Below are 23,044 nucleotides of genomic sequence, written 5' to 3' on the forward strand. Positions count from 1 at the left end.
GGTTCTTTAGCAACAATCTCAGAAACTGTTTTGCTCATTTAGCTTTATAAAGCTAAACTGACAAATTTATAAACAGATGAATTTCCTTTTATGCCAAGAAAATTGAGTTCTAGTTGTTGCATATTTCTGTATCTGCAGTGTGTATGTGTATCTTCCATTATTTCAAAAACCTGGCAAAAAAAAAAAAAGAAAAGAAAAATTCCCAGTCCCCTGTTGCTGTTCTGTGTCTATAACATCTAATGCTGCTAAAACTGCTTTAGGTATCACAGTCTTTGAAGAAAGCATTTCTAAGTTCTAATTATAGGAAGGTTCACTGGGAGAAAGAGCAAGGGCACAAAAGTCTGAAAATGGACATTTTCTTCCTTACCATTAGCTGCTGTTGGATGTTCATAAGTTTAAAAATATGTCCAGTGCAACGGTCTCCAGGAGATGGGGCTTCATGATGTGATTCGGACTCAGAGGTTAAAGTATAGACGTCCAACTCTCGATGATGTCGCACAGAACAGTCTCCATACGGGATTTCATAGGATAAACTGCTCCAGGAGTCTGGTTCCCCAGCATTCTCTCTGTAAGCAAGCAGTCTCCGGTTAGTCTACATACGCTCTGCTCCCTCACCCCTGGCAGGGCTCTTCCCTCTCAGTCTTACCCCACTGCTCTGGAGGCTCTGCAGCAGAAATCTGGTTTGTAGAGTTCCCCAGTGACCCAGGCATATAAGTAACTGTTCCATCCACCTCATAAGAGGTCACAAATGGATTAAATGAAAACGGCAGGATTCCTCCCTAAGAATGTTCTTTTGATCAAGATAAAGAGAGGTCTGGGAGCTTAAAATAGTTAATATTATGCTAACACCCAACTAATGAGGAAATGTAAGGAGGATGGTCTTAGCTTGGTTTTCAACAGAAGCAGGGCTTATATTAAGCACTTCTCTTAAATTGGGTTGTACCATATGCTAACTGCAGTCGATCATATTGGGAAGAAGGAATCACTATAACCCATGCAAGGGCACTCCAACTTTCATTAACAACTCTCAAGGTCAACTATGCAAAGACTACGATCCCATATCATATCATACTCGTCAATACAATTATGAAGAAGCGCTTGGTTCTAAGAACTTCAGGTTAACATTTTTTTAATTTAAAAAAATGAATGACCTTGCTCAGCTAATATCATCATAAACATACCTCATCTACAAATACAACCAACAAAGGCACAGATATGTAAAGAAACATTTCTGGGACAGGCCTCAAAACAGGAAATCTCTTTATGAACCAGGAGATTGGTAAAGTATCCCAGAGATTCTGGAAGGAGGAGGAAGGTGATGTTTGAGATCATTATGTTTTAAAATGGAAGTAAAACAGAATCAAGCACGAAGAAATAACAGACATGCTACACACTGACAAAAAGGACAAGGAAACCCTCTGTGCAGTGTTTTATTTACTAAATCATACCTGTCTGTCAGAACAACTCACCACACAGTAACTGGAATTTGAAACTAACTATATGCTATATTATGAAGCCTAGAACTGAGTAATCGTGCGCTGGCTGAAGGTAATGATGAAGGCTGTTCTGAAAGGAAACTACTGTAACGTCCATTCTTGAGAGTGACACCCCAGCAGCTGCTGAAAATGAACCTAGCATACACTATGCTCAATCTTTTACGTATTTACCAAGCTGCTCTACTGGGTGTAAAGTGACCTCAAGTAGAAAAGTACAGCTGACTCTTGAGCAACACAGGTTTGCACTGCATGGGTCCATTTACACACAGATTTTTTTTTTTCTGCTCATAAATACAGTAGAGTTCTGTAAACGTATTTTCTCTTATGACTTTTTTTTTTAAGATTTTATTTATTTATTTGAGAGAGACACAGTGAGAGAGGGAACACAAGCAGGGGGAGTGGGAGAGGGAGAAGCAGGCTTCCCGCTGAGCAGGGAGCCTGATGTGGGGTTCGATCCCAGGACTCTGGCATCATGACCTGAGCCGAAGGCAGCGCTTAATGACTGACCACCCAGGCGCCCCATTTCTTATGACTTTCTTAACTAACATCTTTTCTCTGGCTTACTGGATTGTAAGAATACAGTATATAATACACGTAACACAAAATTCATGTTAATTGGCTGTTTAATGTTACTGGTAAGGCTTTCAATCAACAGCAGGCTATTAAGTTTTGGGGGAGTCAAAAGTTATATTCGGATATTTGCTGGCGCAGGGGGTTGGCACCCCTAACCCTCCCATTTTTCAAGGGCCAATTCTACTTGTAAGATAGTCACTTAAAAGTTCAACTGAATGACTCAACTAAGAAGCCAATCAGCTACACCAAATGAGGGGGGACGCAGCTTCTCTGTAAATTCAGCTTTGAAGCTTGGGTGGACATTGCCACTAACTCTGGGTAATTAACTGTCGGACAGACATAACTAGCATACCTGATTGCTCGGATTACCACACATAGCCATACTCTAATAAAAAAAAAAAAGGCCTCTGAAAACACAACTTGATTTATATACCACCACGCCACTGTGAACCAAGTAAGAGAGGACTATCTGCCAAAGCAGGGGCAATTAAAAAGGGACACAACCCATTCCCAGCAAAATGGGAGTTTTCTACCAACCTTGCCATACTACCACTTCTCAAACTGTTCCCTTTCTACTATCTAAACCTTGAGAAATTCCCGTCTGTAACCACAAACTATTTACCTTCTACGGCTCCCAAGCTCTCCTTCCAGAGGAATGTGCTTCTGTTGCCACAATTACCCCTAAGTGCTAACCCTTCAATCTCCTAATTCCTTGTCCCTGTGAATTTGTTTTGCTTCCTAGTCTGTCTAGATACCAACGACTAGTCAATGCAATTATTCTCTTACTGATTTCATGAATATCTGGGGCAACTGACACTCTTCCAAACCCATTTTGCCTGCAGGTCTGGGTAAACCCCATCATTCAGCAAGTATTTATGGGCCAGGCAGTATTCCAGGTGCTGGTGATACAAACCAAAACTCGTAGCCTGTTGGGAGTTTATATACTTAGCAAGGGAGACAACAGCAGTCAGATTAAATAATACAGCTGCCATTTTTGAAGAGAGCCAAGTGCTACAGAGAAAAATAAAGCAAGAGATGAGATGAGGATTGAGAGCTGAGATTTTATTTTTAATTGAATTTTATTTTATTTAAATTCAATTAATCAACATATAGTGTATTATTAGTTTCCATAGAGTTCAGTGATTCATCAGTTCTATTTAACACCCAGTGCTCATCACATCACCTTCCCTCCTTAATGCCCGTCACCCAACCCTGTTACCCCATCCCCCCAACCCCCTCCCCCTCCAGCAACCCTCAGTTTGTTTCCTATACTTAAGAGTCTCTTATGGTTTGTCTCCCTATCTGATTTCATTTTATTTTTCCCTCCCTTCCCCTATGATCCTCTGTTTTCTTAAATTCCACATGAGTGAGATCATATAATTGTCTTTCTCTGACTTATTTCGCTTAGCATAATACCCTCTAGTTCTATCCACATCGTTGCAAATGATTAAGACTTCATTTTTTTTGATGGCTGAGTAGTATTCCATCGTATATATACACATCTTCTTTATCCATTCATCTGTCGATGGATATACGGGCTCTTTCTATAGTTCAGCTATTGTGGACATTGCTGCTATAAACATCGGGGTGCAGGTGCCCCTTCGGATCACTACGTTTGTATCTTATGGGTAAATATCTAGTAGTGCAATTGCTGGATCATATGGTAGCTCTATTTTCAACTTTTTGAGGAACCTCCATACTGTTTTCCAGAGTGGCTGCACCAGCTTGCATTCCCACCAACAGTGTAGGAGGGGTCCCCTTTCTCCGCATCCTCGCCAACATGTGTCGTTTCCTGACTTGTTAATTTTACCATCTGACTGGTGTGAGGTGGTATCTCATTGAGGTTTTGATTTGGATTTCCCTGATGCCAAGTGATCTTGAGCATTTTTTCATGGTCTGTTGGCCATTTGTATGCCTTCTTTGGAGAAATGTCTGTTCATGTCTTCTGCTCATTTCCTGAGTGGGTTATTTGTTCTTTGAGTGCTGAGTTTGATAAGTTCTTTATAGATTTTTGGATCCTAGCCCTTTATCCGATAAGACATTTGCAAATATCTCCTCCCATTCTGTCGGTTGTCTTTTTTGTTTTGCCGACTGTTTCCTTTGCTGTGCAAAAGATTTTTATCTTGATGAAGTCCCAATAGTTCATTTTTGCTTTTGTTTCCCTGAGGGTTGCAATTTTAAATGTGGAAGGACTCATGGAGGTAGCTTTTTTGAAGATTGATTGATTGATTTAAGATAGGGAGAAAGAGAGAATGAGTGGGAGGGGCAAAGGGAGATGGAGAGAGAATCCCAAGTGGACTCTGTGCTCAGCACAGAGTCCAATATGGGGCTCAACCTCATGATCATGACCTGAGCCAAAATCAAGAGTCGGATGCTTCTGAGCCACCCAGGCGCTCCGAGGTGGCAGTTTAAGCCAGTACGTTTTGTGCTCTGTGTTTAGCACTGTATTAGACTTGTCCTGCATCCACTAACATAATGTGGCAAAGCTCTGGGCATAAGAATGTTTACTGAAACTTTCGGTATAATGGTATTAAAAACTGGATACCACCAGGTCAGTAATTAGAGGGCTGTCTGGTAAACTGAAGAACCGATCTCTGGACTATTACACAGCCATTAAAAATAACGGAAGTAACAGTCCAGTAACGCTGTAATCTACAACGTTCAGGGAAATAAGCAAAATAAAAAGGCTAAAAATTTAGGTAAGTCTAGATGGTAAAATGCACAAGTAAAAATAGCATTAGAGTGGTCGGGCTGTAGGTTTTCTTCCCCAAGATTTTAATTAATGTTTTTAACACACTTTTTAGAGTTCCCTATTGAACTAGGACTCACTGCTGCTCCGCAAGGCTTTCATCACTCGTGTGTTAGTGAAACTTTAATTTCCTCAAAGGCCCAATCTTAACTCTACTTCATTCTCAGGTGACCTTTTTGCCCTTCTTAGTGAGAAGCTTGCGGCCACCTAGCGTGAGCTAAAACAATCTTCATCCACTAGTAACGGCCTCTGCTCACCCCCTCTAACGTCAAGGATGCCTCTTCTCCACGGTGGGTTTGCTCTGCTGCCCCTGCCCTCCCAGACTGGGTAATCCTCCCCCGGATGCCTGCAGTTTTCCACACGCTTCTGGGTGAGCTCCGCACCGCCCCCCCGCCCCATGCGGTTAAAACACCAGCCGGAGACGGAGCAGTGGGTGCAGCAGAGGGGATTACTCTGCCCTGGCACCTGGGGGAAGCAATCTGCACTCACCCTGCAGACCAGGTTCTCACCAAGGAATCTGGCCCCCGGGAGGCACGGGACAACATGGAGACATTCTCTGGTGGTCACAACCCGGGCGGGGCACTTCTCCAAGGCACAGGACAGCTCCCCACCACCAGGAACGGTCACTAGTGCTGAGGCTGAGAAACCCTGCTGCCAACCCCCTGACCCACCCAGTCTGTCCCCCTCTCCCTTCCGTCTCCTTATGGTCATCCAGAAGCTTCAAGGCTCTGCAGTCTGGCTCCTCCTCACTCCACTGCTACTAAAACCTCTTTGTCAAAAATGAACTATTGGGACTTCATCAAGATAAAAAGCTTTTGCAAAGCAAAGGAAACAGTCAACAAAACCAAAAGACAACCGACAGAATGGGAGAAGATATTTGCAAATGACATATCAGATAAAGGGCTAGTATCCAAAATCTATAAAGAACTTATCAAACTCAATACCCAAAGAACAAAGAATCCAATCAAGAAATGGGCAGAAGACATGAACAGACATTTTTCCAAAGAAGACATCCAAATGGTCAACAGACACATGAAAAAGTGCTCAACATCGCTCGGCATCAGGGAAATCCAAATCAAAACCTCAATGAGATACCACCTCACACAAGTCAGAATGGCTAAAATTAACAAGTCAGGAAATGACAGATGTTGGTGCGGATGCGGAGAAAGGGGAACCCTCCCACACTGTTGGTGGGAATGCAAGCTGGTGCAGCCACTCTGGAAAACAGTATGGAGGTTCCTCAAAAAGTTGAAAATAGAGCTACCATACGATCCAGCAATTGCACTACTGGGTATTTACCCCAAAGATACAAAAGTAGGGATCCGAAGGGGTACATGCACCCCAATGTTTATAGCAGCAATGTCCACAATAGCCAAACTGTGGAAAGAGCCAAGATGTCCACTGACAGATGAATGGATAAAGAAGATGTGGTATATATATACAATGGAATATTATGCAGTCATCAAAAGGAATGAGATCTTGCCATTTGCAAAGACATGGATGGAACTGGAGGGTATTATGCTGAGCGAAATAAGTCAAACAGAGAAAGACATGTATCATATGACCTCACTGATAGGAGGAATTCTTAATCTCAGGAAACAAACTGAGGGTTGCTGGAGTGGGGGGTGGGTGGGAGGGATGGGGTGACTGGGTGATAGACACTGGGGAGGGTATATGCTCTGGTAAGCGCTGTGAATTGTGCAAGACTGTTGAATCTCAGATCTGTACCTCTGAAACAAATAATGCAATATATGTTAAGAAAAAAAAAAAGAAGAAGATAGCAGGAGGGGAAGAATGAAGGGGGGGAAATTGGAAGGGGAGACGAACCATGAGAGACGATGGACTCTGAAAAACAAACTGAGGGTTCTAGAGGGGAGCGGGGGTGGGAGGATGGGTTAGCCTGGTGATGGGTATTAAAGAGGGCACGTTCTGCATGGAGCACTGGGTGTTATGCACAAACAATGAATCATGGAACACTACATCTAAAACTAATGATGTAATGTATGGTGATTAACATAACAATAAAAAATTTTTTTAAAAAAACCTCTTTGTCCCAGGCGTCCATTGACAAGAAAACCCCAAATGCAGTGGCCTTTTTTTGTCCCCATCACCCTTGAGTTTTGAAGAATTTTAAAACAGTGACCCGATTCTTCTGCGGAAATTCATTCTCACTGAACATCCATAAAGAACCATCCTACTTGCCCACGGTTTTCTCTGGCTCTCTCTCCTTCTTCCGACATCTTAGGTGTGGAGACAAGTCCACTTTCTACACTCTCCTACTCTCTTTCATTCCTTCCCACAGCCCCGGTTCACCTCCCAAATCTCTCTTGAACTGCAAAGTCTGAGCTCTGCCCCACATTTACAACTACTTCAAGGTCTTTACCAGGATGTGCAGTGGGCATTCTCAAATTTCAAAACTCAATTATATGTCATCCCCGCCCCCGCCCCGTCCCCAAAGCAGCAGCAACTCCAAACTTACTTCCATGAATGAAACCATTGTCATCCCTAGCAACACCATCTCCCCTCTTCAGAACACTCCACTGGTCTTGTGTTTGCAGTGTGTTTCCCACTCAGTGCCTTACTTCAATTCCTACAGGCACTGCCCTAGCTCAGGCCTTCACAGAATTATCTGGACTCTTGCAGACACTCTTGTTACAGACCAGCTGCCCTAGAACCCCCGCTGCTCCCCAAATCTACCCAAAGAAGTCATCTGAAAGCAAGAGTGATGCCATCCTTCTGCCCAAAAGTTCTGCTGTGCTTCTTGTTCTTCTTTTCACATCGGGAGTGAAGCATGTGCTGTGTGTGGCCCTATCGCCTCAGCTTTCCCTTTTAATCTTACGCATTCTATGAAGCATCCCATCTGTCCTGTATGGATTTAAACAGAAGGCCACTGAACTTCACGACCGAGGCCATGCAGCTAACAAGAACACCAGAATGACAACCATCTCTTTCCACTCTACGATGACAGCTTCGTGGGCACACCACAGCAGCAATGCTTCTAGCTGGCCATCAACACTGCCCCATTAAGGCACCTACATTCTTCATGCCAACTTATCTTTTCATGCCCTATTCTTTAAGTCATCTCTATGCCCAACGTGGGGCTGAAACACACGATGCCGAGATCAAGAGTCGCGTACTCTACGGACTGAGCCAGCCAGGCAGCCTCTAATGCCCTATTCTCGTACTCTCTTCTTCTTACACCCTACTCTGCAGCCAAACTATAAATGTCCATTCCCCAGGCACACTTCATCAGCCAGGGATGACCGCCTATCCAAAATCCACCCATCTTTCAGTCTGGTTTCCAGACTTCTTCCATTCTTCTCTCCAGTGATACAGTCTTTCCTCCCCTCTGACTATACAAGACCTTATTCTATTACTGTCTTGTGGCTTTAAAACAAACAAACCAAACCCTCTTTGGGCTATTTAATGGTTATTTATGTACCTGTCTTATACCTCTCACCAGAATACAAAGCTCCTTAAGAGAAGTATGGTGCTTATTGGTGCTGTGATTTACTGAAGGTTTAAGATCGAAAATCAGCACAGGGTACAAAAATAAGTGTACGGAGAAGCTCTATCATTATTTTCTTTGGCTCAGTAACAAATGAAAATGCAGCCTATCATTTTGGGCCTATGTTATAGAAAAAACTACACTCTTCCAAAGAACAGAATCACAGAGCAGATATGCACATAGAAGGGGAAGGGACCTGGGGCATTACATACCGACTTCCCAACACCAAGAAGGAGTGTTTAGCTCCCTACCTGCCCCCTCCCTAAAACCACAGGCACGCAGCCTGTCCTGTTCTCCTCAGAGCAGTTCTAACGGTGGTGCCGCGTTTGGTGTCTACATTATTCTGCATCTAGAAGTGCTGCTCGTAGCTGCTCCACATAATGTCCTGTGAGCACTCTCCCTTTCTTGCACGACTTCGTATTTTCACTTGAATTAAGTTAATTTCTTTTTTCTAATTACTCCTAGCTAGAACCTTGTTTGCATGGTCTTGCTTCACAAGGTGACAGTCAAAGATCATTCAATGAAACATTTACTGGACACCTGTTAAGTAGTAGGCACTGTGCTGGATGCCAGGGCTACAAGGGTAAATAGGGCAGCTTTCCTCAAGGGTAAGTGTAAACACAGTCTGAGGTCAAACAGGAATTACTGTGAGGTAGCCACAGCTTGGCGTATTGGTGGTACCCCCACCTCCATGGAAGCAAAAAGCAGGAAAGAATCAATTAAGAGTTTCACACTTACAAATGCAGCATTCGATGCACTAAATACACCACGTTTCTTCAAAATTACAATGCTATTCCTCCTCAAAGTACCATTACTTTATGTACCACTAAGAAGGAAAAAACTTTAGTGATTTATGACGTAACACTGTAGCAGCGCTGATCAAAATGCATCCGATCTCACAGCCAGAAAACGACATCTTAAAAGAGATTAACCCAGGGTAGAAGTACAGCCCCCTGCCCTTCTGCGTCCTGGCAGCGGAAGAACCTGGCAGTTCAAGTGAGCTGTCCCAATGGACCTGCATGCATCTGCTTCCACAGTACGGTCCGATTAATGCTAACATCCGCCCGCATTCTTGAAGCGTGCAACAAACGGACAGCAGGGACGTGTGAAGAAAGCAGCCCCAAGGCTGTGGATTGGGCTGCAAGGCACCTCTGGGGACCGTCCACAGAAACGTCTAACACGCTGTTTTCAAACTTTTAGGTAGCTGAACATCTTCAAATAAAATCATTTGCAAAAAAAGAATTGCTTGGTGGTGGGGCCGTACAGGGAAGGGAAGGCAGAGCCCAGCTCTCTCCCCATCCACCTTCTCTCCCAGGTGGGCTGGGAGGCTCCCACCTGGAACCTGCGGCAGAGCTAAACACTCTAATTCCAAAAGTACAGATTTTCTTTATGTATAACTACCACAGTTCCCACCTTACAGCCATTTTCCTTGTTTAGTTTTATCTGCACTTGGAGAAGAACTGGTCAGCCTTCTCTTGATGAGAAACCCTTTCTGGGTCTACAGTTGTAGTAATTAAGTTGTCCCTCGGTTTTGCATTTCTGCCACGGAGGGGAATATGCCTGAGGATCTAAAATTTGCCTTAGAAATATTACACAAAGATTTTACTGCAATCAAATCAAGTCTGGCAAGACAGAAAAGCACACCCACAAGCTGACTTGAAATTCTGGTTGTTTCTACTGGAGAATTAATAGGCACCATAGCCTCAGCTGAGGGTTTGTTGTTGTTGTTGTTGTTGTTTTTAAATGAGCGAATGGGAGATCTACAGATGAGGACATGTAAGTGCTGCGGGCCATGATCTCTCTCCATTTCATTTCTCGTCCCAAGGAGGACAACCACCCCTCTGAAGGGTACTTTTACCACTAATTGTGACTGCTTCATTCCTACTCCATCAGACAGTACTGAGGCCTCCAAGAATTTCTTAGACTGTCACATTCAGCCAGACCCCAGAACAGACTACAAGACAGAAAAGGCCAGCTGATACCACGATTACCCTGAAACTTGCAATCATCCTGCCGTAAACACAATTTACATTCTTTTCAGCCATTCTCGGCACGTTCCACTTCATCCCAAGTTTGCAGCACAACCCCCAGGGCAGTCCCCTGCTGAGCCCTGAAAGCCCTGTTGCACTGCATTGTGATGCTCTCTTCACTCCTCCGTAACCCCGTAACCCCGACTGAGACTGAGGACAAGGACCATCCTCCTCCTGACTGCCAGAGCCTACCCCACCCGGCACCCCCCACCCCCTGCTTAATCTCCTGACACGTTGCAGGCACTCAAACAGATGCTGGGATTTCACTCCAGGTGGGAGAGTCCAAGTATTCCTGTTTTCCTCAAGATGTTTACCAACGATTTGAGATCACAAAGAACTGGCTCTCTGTGAAGGGAGAAATAACCTCTAAAGAAGTAACTCCAGTAAAGCCCGGGTAGTGGCAGGAATGGCTTAGAAGGTGAAGCTGGCAAGGAACTAACAACAGGTCTTTCAGAGCTCAGCGGGAGACTGCCCTGGGGGTTGTGCTGCGAACTGGGGATGAAGTGGAACATGCCCAAGAATGGCTGAAAACAATGTGAATGGTGGGTGCATGGTCAAGGTCAGGGGAAGACCACGGCTAAAAGAATACTCTTGGGCAGTTGGCAAAAAGGGAATATAAACCACATGTGAGATCATCTTATATTAATGTTGTATGACTGATGACTGCACCGTGGTAAGAACACGCTGAAATACTCTGGAATAAGGGGATACGTCTGCAACTTACCCTCAAAACAGTTCAGTAACATTGCATGTATACAGATACACCGATAAAGCAAATACAACAAATGTTAACTGGCGCATTTCGATGAAGAGTATACAGGAGTTCATTGTTCCATTCTTGCATCTTTTCTAGGAGTTCAAGATTTTTCAAAATAAAAAGTTAAATATAAAACATTAATTTAATAAAAGGCAGAGGTAACAATTCTTTCATTCTATGATCACTATTTAGTTAAGGCAGGCAACAAACTAGTAGGATTTGGGAATCTACGAAGAAATGGGCAGGTGCTTTTAAGTACAATATTTGATCCTCTTAAGAATCCTTCGAAGAAGTGCTATTCTTAGTTCAAAGGAGAAGAAATGGAGACTCAGAAATACCAACTCATTTGCTCAAGATCTACCACGTCCATCAGCAGCCTGAGAAGCCTGGCTTCAAACAACAAGCTTCACCACTGACCAGAAGTGAGAGCCTGGACTAGTGCTTGGCTTCTTTGGGCGTGCATCCCGATCTGTAAGGAGACAGTCTCAGACCTTCAGAGTTGCAGTGGTGATGCAAGGGGGCAGGACACAAATTAGCCGGTACTTCCGCGCACACAGTAGGCAGCCAGGAAGCATCAGGAGTCCCCTTACTGAGCACGAGGCTAGCAGGCCCTGGAGCGCTGGATCTGAATCCTGGCCGGACTGACCTCCAAGCCCAGGCTCTCCCACCACCTCCTGCAGCACCGCTCTAGGTGGCAGGGGCTGCTTTTTACGGGGACACCCCCCCACCGGCTGCCACAGCAGGAAGCACCTAGGGTCATCTGCAGTCTGTGCGGAGCAAAGAGGCCTTCAGGGGAAGAATTGCTACATAAATTCAAAGAACGTCCATTCCCAGCCCAACATTTTCCACCACACAGGCATTCTCTGGTCAACCCTTCCAAGGTCCCCCATTGGCCCACCTACTGCCCCGACTCCACGGCAGCCGTGGATCAACCCCAGCCGTTCTCAGGTGCCCGGCGAGACCCGGACAACACACAGGGCAAACTGCACAGCCCAGATTCTCACTGCCTCGCTCTTTTCAAAATAAGCAAATAAGCACATTCCTCTCAAATGAGAGTGCCAACTGCAACATTTATTCCTTCACTCTCTTAAAAAAAATGGCACTCAAATTGTTCACCCATTTTCACCCAAAACAAACACTAACTGGCACCTACTTTTCCCTAAGGGGGAAAAAAATACTCCCCTCACTGTAACAAATCACCACAAATCTATCTCACTGCACTGAGGGTAGATTTCCCTGGAGGCTGAATCATTCGGCAATGATGCCGAAGGCTGCTGAGAGTGGAATCCCCTTTAGATCATGGTCTGGTCTAAGCTGAGTTAGCTTCCACGGGCCCAAGTCTTTTCACCAAAAAGTGGCAATAATAGCAGCTTTCTTACAGAGTTGTTTTAGGGATTAGAGATACACCTACTATTACATTTAGTTTCTATTTCCTTCCACAAGCAAGGGGTACACACCCTAGTCACTTCCTCTTACAGCTGCGTTTATTAATGGTTTAACAATGTACCGAATATTGAGCTATGTTTTATATATATCACCTCATTTATTCTTTCAACTATGCTGTGAAGGAAGACATTACCCCAACTTGCAGATGAGGAAACTGAAGGTGTGAGAAGTGTAATGACCTGCCTCGCAGCTAGTATGTCACGGGGCCAGAATTAGAGCCGTCGCTCTAAACCATCACACAAAACCACCTCTGCTGTTTTGCACCAGAAAATGCATACCAGTGAAGCCCACGAAGTATTTTTAACACACACTCTTTGGGGGGTTAAGTTTTGGGGGTGCAGATTCTAGATTACTGTGCGTTACAGATGCGAGGTTATACTTTGTGGCCCGTGGCTTCCATGGTCATTTTTTTTTTCACTTGGAGAGGTTACTTGGGCTCTCTAACTCAACGGCTCCAGTCCGACTTCTGGAATACCTTGCTCCTCTGACAGCCGAAGTTCTGCCATTTTCTAGTCTCACCTTACTGCACTGTTTTCAAGATCTTAAAAAAAAAAAACAATTTTAATATCTTACCATGATACTAATGATATTTGCATAAATATCTAACATACCAACATTCACAGGATAAGTAAAAATTAAAGTTAAGTCAAATTTATACTAGACTGACATCTAAATGATGCACTGATGGGATCAACCTACTTAGTTGTTGATTTTGTTTATTGAATCAGATTTAAGCCACCAACCTGATTCAGATAACTCTCAGGAATTAATTTTCAGGTGTAGTGTTAAGTCTCATTTTCCCACTAAGGCAAAGTTCTTAAACCTTAACTGCATTTTAGAATTACCTGGAGAGCTTTTTAAAATCCCGATGTCCAGATCACACCTCACACCAATTAAATAAAAATCTCTAGAGGTGGCCCTTCGGCATCAGTTTTTAAAGCTCTCCAGGAGATTCTAATGTGTAATTAGAATCCTCAGAGGATTCTAATGTACAGCCAAAGTTGTAAAACACCACATTAAAGTAACCTATGGTGCCAGTTCATTTTAAAAAGAAAAGCAAATTCAAGGCTGACAAGACTGCAAAAAATACTGAAGTACTATATCCTTCAACCTAATTATACAAGTCCTCGGAATTTAGCTTACAGAAATAATTTAACAGAAGCAAAAATGAGGCTCACTGCAGCATTCATTAATTTCTGATTTTTTAAATGTTAAAACTAACATTTAACATTGGGTAAATGGTTTAAATATGCAAGATAAAGTATTTTAGAGGGCCTCAAAAACAATTATAAGACCACAGAAACAGATAATAGGATAAAGTAAAAATACCAGAACACGAAATAGAAAATCAGCTGCACTGCTTAGAAAACAATACAGTGTGGGAGGTAATACCTGAAAATGAAATACATCTGTCTTAGTGGTGGCAGCATTATGAATACTATCATTATGTCTAACTTAATTGTTAAAAAATACATGCTAATTCTCCCTCCTTGTTATCCTTCTTGCTTCTGGCCTAAGTCAGAGGTCAGACAGTACAGTGCAAGTGTCACCTAGAGCTCCACCGCAGGGGAGCACAGAAATAAACCTGGGCTGGACTCGGACAGTTACATTTAATTCATCCCCAGACCAACACCATATGGATCCTCATCTAAGAAATAACCCAACTGACCAATCCCCACTCACTCAGTAATGCACTCTTTTTTCTACCCTCTCCCTCCCCAGATGACTGAGGCCATCTAAGTGAGGACACAGAGATTTCTATTTAAGTATTACTTGGATTTCTATTTCTATAAAGCTAGGTTGGTATCTCGAAGAACATATGACTCTTTGTCTATTCCATGACAGTTACTGACTTCATAACTACTTACTGTCTTCTGCACACAAAGTGTACTTAACGAGAGGAGAAATACAGGCATGTGAGAACTATCTTGAAAGGGAGACCATCATCACTGTGACTAACACCAAATTTCAGGCTGGGGAAAGAGACAGAAATGCTTACAAAATAATCTGAAACTTGTTAAGAATAATGGAACTGGATAAAGTAATTTGAAACCGATGACAGAAAACAGATCAGGAAGAAAAGTCCAATATCTAACGACCAGAAGAGAAATAACACATCTTTAAAATTTTAAGTTTCTTTAGCTTTCTCATGAAGCAAACACAAAACAAAAATCAAACAGCAACCCTAGATGTTCACCAATTTAAATAATCGAATCTTGACAGAGGGCAAGGAATGCACATCCATTTCTTCCAGTTTCTTCCATTTCTGAAAAGCATTTGAAACTCAATAGAAAAGATTAAGACCTAAATATGAATCTGTTAACTCCAGGGTAATGGTGACCATTAAGATCAGTTGACTAACAAGCTTCCAATGGGGAAGCTGCCACAATTCTATAGACAAGTGATTTGTTCTACTTACAAACACCGGTAACTTTAATCACAATGAAGTCATCACTCTGTAAACTAGCTTTTTCCAGTTTAGGGGGAAAAAAAAAAAAGGTGTTCTTGCTCATTAGTCGGGGCAGGTCTCTTCAGACATGAAGTTCACTTGACTTTATATAAGGTTACTGTCATTAAAATTTAAGAAAAGAACCAATACTTCACAAGTCCAATAAGCTTTTAATGAGCTTGTGTATTTTTGTATAACCCACTGCCCCGAGGCAGCATTTTTCATAAGTCATTGTTGAAATGGATTCGTCTTATTTAGAAGCAGTTAGACAAATAACATATGTCAAAATAAGGAGACAATGTCTCTTTCACAGACTAGATGGGACTTTTTTCAGGTCTCTCTTCTCTATATGCTCCTTGTGCAGCAACAAAGAACATCAATCTGCTCTCCCTGCGCACAGCACTGTACCATCAGTAGGCAGGTGGGTTCGAGGACAGCTGCTTGAACTATTGATGAAGGACCAGATTAAAAAAAAAAATTCCAACTCATTACAGAAGCAAAAATTCTAAAAATGAATTACTAGGAAGTAAAATACACAACATACAAAACTGAAGCCCAAAGTTCTTGTTTGATTCAATCACTATAAAATGACTGTCAACTTACCATAAAAGTTTCTAAACACATTCTCTCCACTTCACACTGATCTCATCACAGATCAGTGACAAAGAACGGGCAGCTCAGTGCTGAGCCAGGCCTGCCTCCTTCTGAGCAGCAGTGGGTTACAACAGAGATTCCTGAAGATTGCCAGGAACCCATTTTACATTCCTAACATCTACAGACCCTGGCGAGACAGGCAAGCAGGAGAAAGAAAAGTCATGGCACAGACGGGGACACGGAACGTGGAACCAGCTACTGATGCACTGGACCACGTGTCCTTTTCTCCTGAGGTACACTTCAGAGGCCCGGGCAAAGCTGAACACTTACTCAATACCAGTCAAGAGTATTTTAAAAGTTCAATCCCCGCTGGTGTTTATTATTATTATTTTTATAAAATCAAAAGCATCCAAATATCCACTTTAACAGCCATGTCACAAAGGGCTTTTTTTTTTCCCCCCCACAAAGAGCTTCTATAATTAATTCACTGACACGATTTCCCTGAACCAAATGTGAAATACTAGGAACTAATCACAGTATATAATAAAAATATACTGTAAAGCAGGATTAAGTTTTTCAGAGCATTTTCACCATAAATATCATTTTTACTCTTCCAAGTGACAAGGGCCAATGACCTGCATATAGATGATTAACAAAAGCACAGATAAACGAACCAAGGTTTCACACAAATAAGGGTTGAATGAGGGCAAAAAGATAAATTTTTTTTAAAGATTTTATTTATTTGAGAGAGCAAGCACATGCAAACACAGAGGCAGAGGGAGAAGCAGACTCCCCGCTGAGCAGGGTCCCAGGACCCCGAGACCACAACCTAAGCCAAAGGCAGATGCTTAATCGACTGGGCCACCAGGCACCCCTGAAAGATACATTTTTAAAATCTATTCCAAGCAATCTATTCCCAAGCAATTTAATATTAAACTTACGTGGATTAATGAGCTGAAAGAAAAGCTAAGAGCAAAATGTTTCTTTTTAGATTACATTAAGAGGTATTCTACCTCTAACATTCTTATCTTGACCAATAAAATTATTTTCATATGAGCATATATTTTCTAAAAACATATGCATAGACAAAAAGATACTATTTCTCAGTACATGAAAATGCATTAGGCTCTGTATGAATACTGTTTACAAATGTCCATATAGGTATTTTTCCATTATTGATAAAATGTCTCCAAAAGCCCATCAAAAAGAAAATACTACAGATGGGATGACATTTTATTAAACATGAATCCCCCGTGGAAACTGGTCTTCTCTACATTGTACTTAAGTTCATATTTCAAGATATCTCAAAATACCACATTTCCAGAAAATGAATGATCTAGGTTATACATTTATTCATTCAAACCCTCAACAAATATTCACTCAGTATCTACTATGTTCCTGGATGCTAGGAATAGATGGATGAATAAATAAGACAGCCAAAGTTCCTACTATCATGGAGCTTCTATTAGACAAGGGTATAGTTACAGTTAGAGATAACATCTTAAAAAAAAAAAACAAAACAAAAAACAAAAAAATGGGTGCTTATGGCAGAAACTTCCTGTGGGTGGAGAGAGTGCATTCTTCAGACAGGTGGTCAGGAAAAATCTCTGAGGAGAGGGGGACCAGTGACGTGAATCCTATGAAAAGAGCCAGCATTATGGAGTTACTGGGACAGAAAAAGAACAGGCAAAGGCTACAGCAAAGCGCAAGGATCCTGTGTAGAGAAAGCCACGGGAAGGAGGCGAAGGTCAGGGAAACGAGGTGTCAGAGTTGGTCAGGGTTCGGATCTCATGGGGCTCTGCAGACCGTGGTTACCAACTAGGATTTTACTCTGAGTTTGGTGAGAAAATGTGAGGAAGAAGAGAGCAAAGATAAAAATATTAAAGAATAAAACAATAATATTAGTTTGGTATCAGATGAATATAACTTACTTAATCCTCTGAACAACTCTGAGGCAGGGCTCAGTGTCTTTCCATTTTTCATGTGAGTAAACGACAGGCTTAAGGAATAATTTGTTCACGTACATGGCCAGTAAGCAAAAAGGCCAGGATTTTACCCAGACCTAATTCCAAAACTTCTGTACCTCCTTCCACTGCCCACTGTGAAACTGACCCTCTAACACTGTCAAACAGTGACCGCATTGTATACACACTGTAAGTCTGATATAATATTTATCAGAAGCTAATCAGGTATATTAGATTTTCTATTACAAGTTTTTTTTTTAGGATCCATAGCAAGAAAACCATACATTAGGAAGCCCTCCTCAGAGATAGGGTTATAGCATCCCGAGTATCCATGGCTCACCCCAAAACTAGGATTTATGTATGTGGAACAATAGAATTCAACAAGCACAGAGTACATTTCAACTCATTTCAGCATTCCCACGGCTATGCACCAATCGACAACCAGTCAGCCTCTGCCTCCTCACCTTATCTAGCGTGATGCAACTCAAGCAAAAGGTCGGGGCTGATGCTACCACACATGTAAAACCCTGTCAAATCAAGTGCAGGAAAAAAACCATTTTCCCGGTACTAACAACATGAGTCATTCACGGGGGGAAGTTCAACGATGCGTCTTCTTGAGATCAGCAAAAGCCAGGTCAAATGCCAGAGAACCAACACTGAAGACCAACGATGCATCAGTCTGGAAGCGGATACTCACTGATCGCTGCTCAAGCACCACGAATATCGCAAGCCCATCCTATCTGGGTCCTGGCTCCATACTGCAGCTTTAAGAGAGAAAGGCAGCCCTCCCAAAGGCGTGTTTTGCTGAGTCTCCCTCTGACAGGAACTGCAGCATCTAGTTCCTTGTTTGAGGGCTACTGCAATTTCTTCCATGAAGCCACCTCACAGGAACAGTGCTGAGCCTTAGGGAGTCCTACAAAATCAACTACAATTGCAATAAAATGGAATCGGAGAGCGAAATGCCAGAAACTGGGAGAGGGGGATCGCTGACGCACCTCACAGTGGCTAGGAGGCTGCTATCTTCGGTGCTTGTAAGGAACTCACTGCTACAGTAGTTTGCATCCATGCACACGATACTCGGTTCTTCTTGCCTTTTTTTTTTTTTGACCTAGTACTGTCACTCTGCCCTTAACTAGTACGGAAAGAATGCAGAGGAAAGAGGGCACATAATGTGAGCAACTACTGTGTATCAGCAATTTGCTATAAATTCCATGCTGTTAAATAACTAAAAACTTTACTAAGGTAATGATCAGAACATGCTGGGAAGTTAGACTTGCTTCGATTCTTTACTCTGTGCCACCTGTATGATCTTGGGTCAGTTACTGAAAGTTCTCTGTGGCTCACTTTCCTCATTTGTGAAGTGGGAATACTGGGTTTGCTTGAGAGCAAATAAACAGGAATGTAAAGTGTCAGCATAGTGTCTGGCCCTCCCAAAGTGCTCCATAAATTGTGACTATACGGGATACTCTAGGGCTCGTGTAATTCTAAGGAACAAAAAAAGAAGGCAGTTTTTGAGTTATGTATTTTTTAAAAGGGCACAGAACCCTTGCTTGCGAGTTAACGGTCAGACAACTAAAAGCACACCCACATCACCCTACCACTATTCACTCCCCAAAATCCAAGAGGAAAACGGGGCTCTTCTTCCTGCCTGTGTCAAGGGAGTGTTACCGTTGCGGGTGAGGCTGACCAGGAAAAACATGTCAGAAACTGGGTGGGGGTGCAGAGAGGTCCTCTTTACACAGAGCCGAGTGGGCATCTTATTTCCACGGACTCTTCCTTCCTACTCTCCAGGCAGAGGGACGCGCCCTGTTTCTAAGAACTTCACAGGAATGTTCCCATTTTATCCTAAGAGACATAGGAGGTACATGCTATCACATTTCCCATTGTATAGATGAGAAAACTAAGGCTCCTAGGCAATACTCAATCGGGACACACCCATGTTTGATTCTGCCATGGTGAAGGCTGAACAGCCAGATGCTTTGGCCAAATACTGATTTTGTTTATTTGGCATGCTTAGTTTTTTCCTTAAGAATCCTTTTTACGTCTGTTAATAATACACGCAAGTAAAATCTCCAAGTCATTCTTTCTGTAGATATGCCCTTAAGGAAACTCCAAAACTGACCAAATAAAAATAACATATAATGGCTATGAAAGGCTTATGTTTTCTAGAGGGTGGAGGACTCACCCACCAAGTCCCATCCTCTAGGCTCGTGTTTTCTTCCACCTGGGTCCATAGTGAAGTCAGAAATGTTGTCAAGATCACGTGCTGTTGCCACAGAGAATTTGCTACCAGAGGTTAAGCTGACTTTACAGTTCTCTGAAGAAAAGCACTGAGGCCTGAAGTTATGTGGCACCGAGAGCAAATAAGCTGGGGCCACTTGCATGCATACAGCAAGAAGTGCACGCAAGGGAACACAAGACATACGGGATGGCTTTGTTATTCCAACCAACTTGCAACACCAATCCATCTTCTTATGAAGTCCAAGGTAGTGTAAAAGTTCAGAGGTTTTACAGTTACAAACTGGTTCAAATTACCAGTCCATGACCTAGCAGCTGTGGCGATTACCTTCTGAAATGAGGAGAGTATGTCTACCCCGGAGGGTTGGAGAGAGGATAAAATATACAAGAATTTATGCAAAGTGCCTAACACAAATACAATAAATGGCAGCTAGTGCTATTGTTATATAAATACACGTATTATTCTCAGAAAGTGCATCTGCAATTTTCCAACATGTTGCCACACAGGCTAACAATCTTGAGATTACCATTTGAATGGCTTTCTAAAAAAACTAGGTCAAAATTCTTAAAATGCTTCCATTCAGAAGTTACCAAAAAAGAAAAAAAACCAGATCAATGAATCATCGAAATTAAATGACCTTCTTTAGAAGACTGACAATGTTATCAAACATGCTTCCTCCCAAAATTCTATCAATAAAGTTTAAAAACATCCTAAGGACAGGCTTGCGAAGAATAGCAATTTAGCTTTTTTTTTTAAGATTTTTTTATTTTTGTTTGAGAGAGTGAGAGCCACAGAGATCACTGAGGGAGAGGGAGAAGCAGACTCCCTGCTGAGCAGGGAGCCAGACACGGGGCTCGATCCCAGGACCCTGAGGCCATGACCTGAGCCGAAGGCAGATGCCCAACCGACTGAGCCACCCAGGCGCCCCCAAGAATAGCAGTTTACTCACTAGATGGCCTTGGGCAGGCTGTCTAGCCTCTGGAGATTTTCCCAGTTCTAGAGGAATGCTGACTGTATTAACTACACCTTAGAACATCTGCAGGAAGGTTCTAAATGAGAACACACTGAAGCACCATAGCAGGTAGCCAATTAATGTGTGTGCCCCCCCCCTCCAGTTTCCACTCAGCTTTACCAGAACAGAGACCCAGATCACATAGTGACAAAGAGGGGATGGATGAATGGTTGAACATAAGGATGAACAGATAGATGGGACTTGAGCCAGAGAAACGTAAAGTTAAAAAAAAAAAATCCTCCTATCTGGCTACTTTTTTGAAGGTAAGTTTGTACATTTGCTTCGTTATTTCCCCTCTTGAGCAAAAGCAAAGGTTCCAAACTTGTTTTGTGCCAGATGCGCTACTGAAGACCCACTTGTCAAGTACTTACAGAGGACCCTGAAGAGGCAATCACCATGTTCACAGAAGGTCTTGCTCAACAGCACTCTGCTCCATTGTGCAGTAAGTACACATGAGTAGTTACTCTACCCTCTGACCCTGCACCCAGGTTTTAAGTGTAAATGTATCAAAAGAAGGACCTGAGAATGGAATCTCTTTGAGAGGAGCCAACATTGCCCTACAATAATAAACCATGACCTAGTGCCTCGTGTCTGCCAGGCTGGGTTGGTGCTCTGCATATGCACACATGTCATCTGTACCTGGACAGATCCTTGGACTTTGAGCTTGAGCCTGGTTCTGTTACTTTGTAGCCTAGTGACTTTGGGCAACTCACTTTACCTCAGTTTCCTCAGTTATAAAATAGGGATAATTAATAACACCCGACCTATCTACTCATTGGGTTGTCGTGAGAACCAATGTAAAAAGACAGCCTGAGTGTAAACAATACTACTTTTAAAACCATACGCTGGGTAATATTGAATGGAAAGTAGAGGCTAGGATCAAAGAGAAAGCTGTTAACCCTTCTCTAATTGAGTGTTCATCATCCTGTATCCTGGTGGCCTCTTCCTGAGTCTCTTTCCTCCTGTCAAGTTTTTGTAGAGGGAAGATTATGGGCCACCGAATTCCATGGATGTGTGTATGTGTGACAGGAGCTCTACCACTTTCTATAAAGCCTCAGGCTAATTACCTTAGCTCCCTGAGCCTTCATCTGTACAACACAAATAAGGCCGATTTCAGAAAGGCTGTCCTAAGACTGAAGTGAAATATTAGCTGTAATGTACCAACCATGATTTCTAGTGCACTGCAGGCATTCATTAAATAAAGAGATTTACTGGACCGATACAGAAAATGACACAAGGATGAACACTCTGAAACTTGCTCTCTGGGCAAATGAAGTACTTCAACACTTCCATGTCAACGCTCCAGAGCGGACACACTTTACAGGATGCTCTTCCTGTAAGGGTGGCAGCGATGCCAACGACCCCTCGTCCACCTGGAGCTCCCCGTTCCGTCACCCAGAGGCATCACATCATAGCACAGACAGAGAACCAAACTAATTTTTTTTAGAAGTGGTATCTATTACACTAGGAAATGACTTCAAACTCTTATCAAAAGAGGGACAATCACATGCTGCCTGGAAATCCTTTTAAGATTTTGGCAAAATTTCTTTAACATATGAAAAATGTTATGGCTCTAGAAGTAATGGGAAATCAAGGAAAGGGCAGCGATGGACACCATTTACATCAGTCACCATGCTGATGCTCTACGTACACTCCTTCATTTATTTCTCAAAGCAGCTCACACTGGAGATGGCCCTCTTGTTCCTCCCATGTTACAAACAGGGCTGGGCTTCAGGAGGGTAAGGGGATCACCGAAGATCATAGCTTCCCAGAGGTAGATCCTGGCTTCGAGACTCACCTGCCTCAACACACATTCTGCCAATCTCTCTACCAACTTCAATTCACAGAGCTACAATAAATATCACAAAAAAGATACTCTAGGTAGACCAATCAACTGGAATTTGAGTTTCACTGATCAGTGAACTATCATCTTACTGATTATGCGACTACATGAGAAACTTTTACACAGAGCACCTGAGAGTCTAACAAGGTATCTGCACAAATCTCACTTGGTTCTAACAACCTGGTGACAGAGGCCAACTTGGTATCATCCAAGGGATGAGAAACTCAGGATGGGCAGGCAGGACTACCCACTTTTTTCCAAGTCACACAGGCTACTAAGTGGGGAAGCTTTGATTTTAACTAAGCTCTTCGTCCCTAAGCAGTTCCACTATACCATACTGTCCTCTCTTCAAGCTATCTATTGCCCCTGTATCTGCTCCAAGCA

The 23,044-nt window shown here is 42.8% G+C and overlaps 1 protein-coding gene across 19 annotated transcripts in view; it reads right to left on the minus strand.

The window, feature by feature from the left end:
* AKAP13 (A-kinase anchoring protein 13) overlaps positions 1 to 23,044 on the minus strand; it is a 321,124-nt gene that overhangs the window by 156,652 nt on the left and 141,428 nt on the right. For all 19 annotated transcript variants that reach the window (XM_064569923.1, XM_064569924.1, XM_064569921.1 and 16 more), the window contains one exon: positions 368 to 566. In XM_064569923.1, the coding sequence (XP_064425993.1) occupies positions 368 to 566 (199 nt within the window). The remainder of the gene's footprint in view (positions 1 to 367; positions 567 to 23,044) is intronic.

This window comes from Mirounga angustirostris, unplaced genomic scaffold (assembly GCF_029215605.1).
Source record: "Mirounga angustirostris isolate CCGP_5_RB_7025 unplaced genomic scaffold, mMirAng1.0.hap1 SCAF_9, whole genome shotgun sequence".
NCBI lineage: Eukaryota > Metazoa > Chordata > Mammalia > Carnivora > Phocidae > Mirounga > Mirounga angustirostris.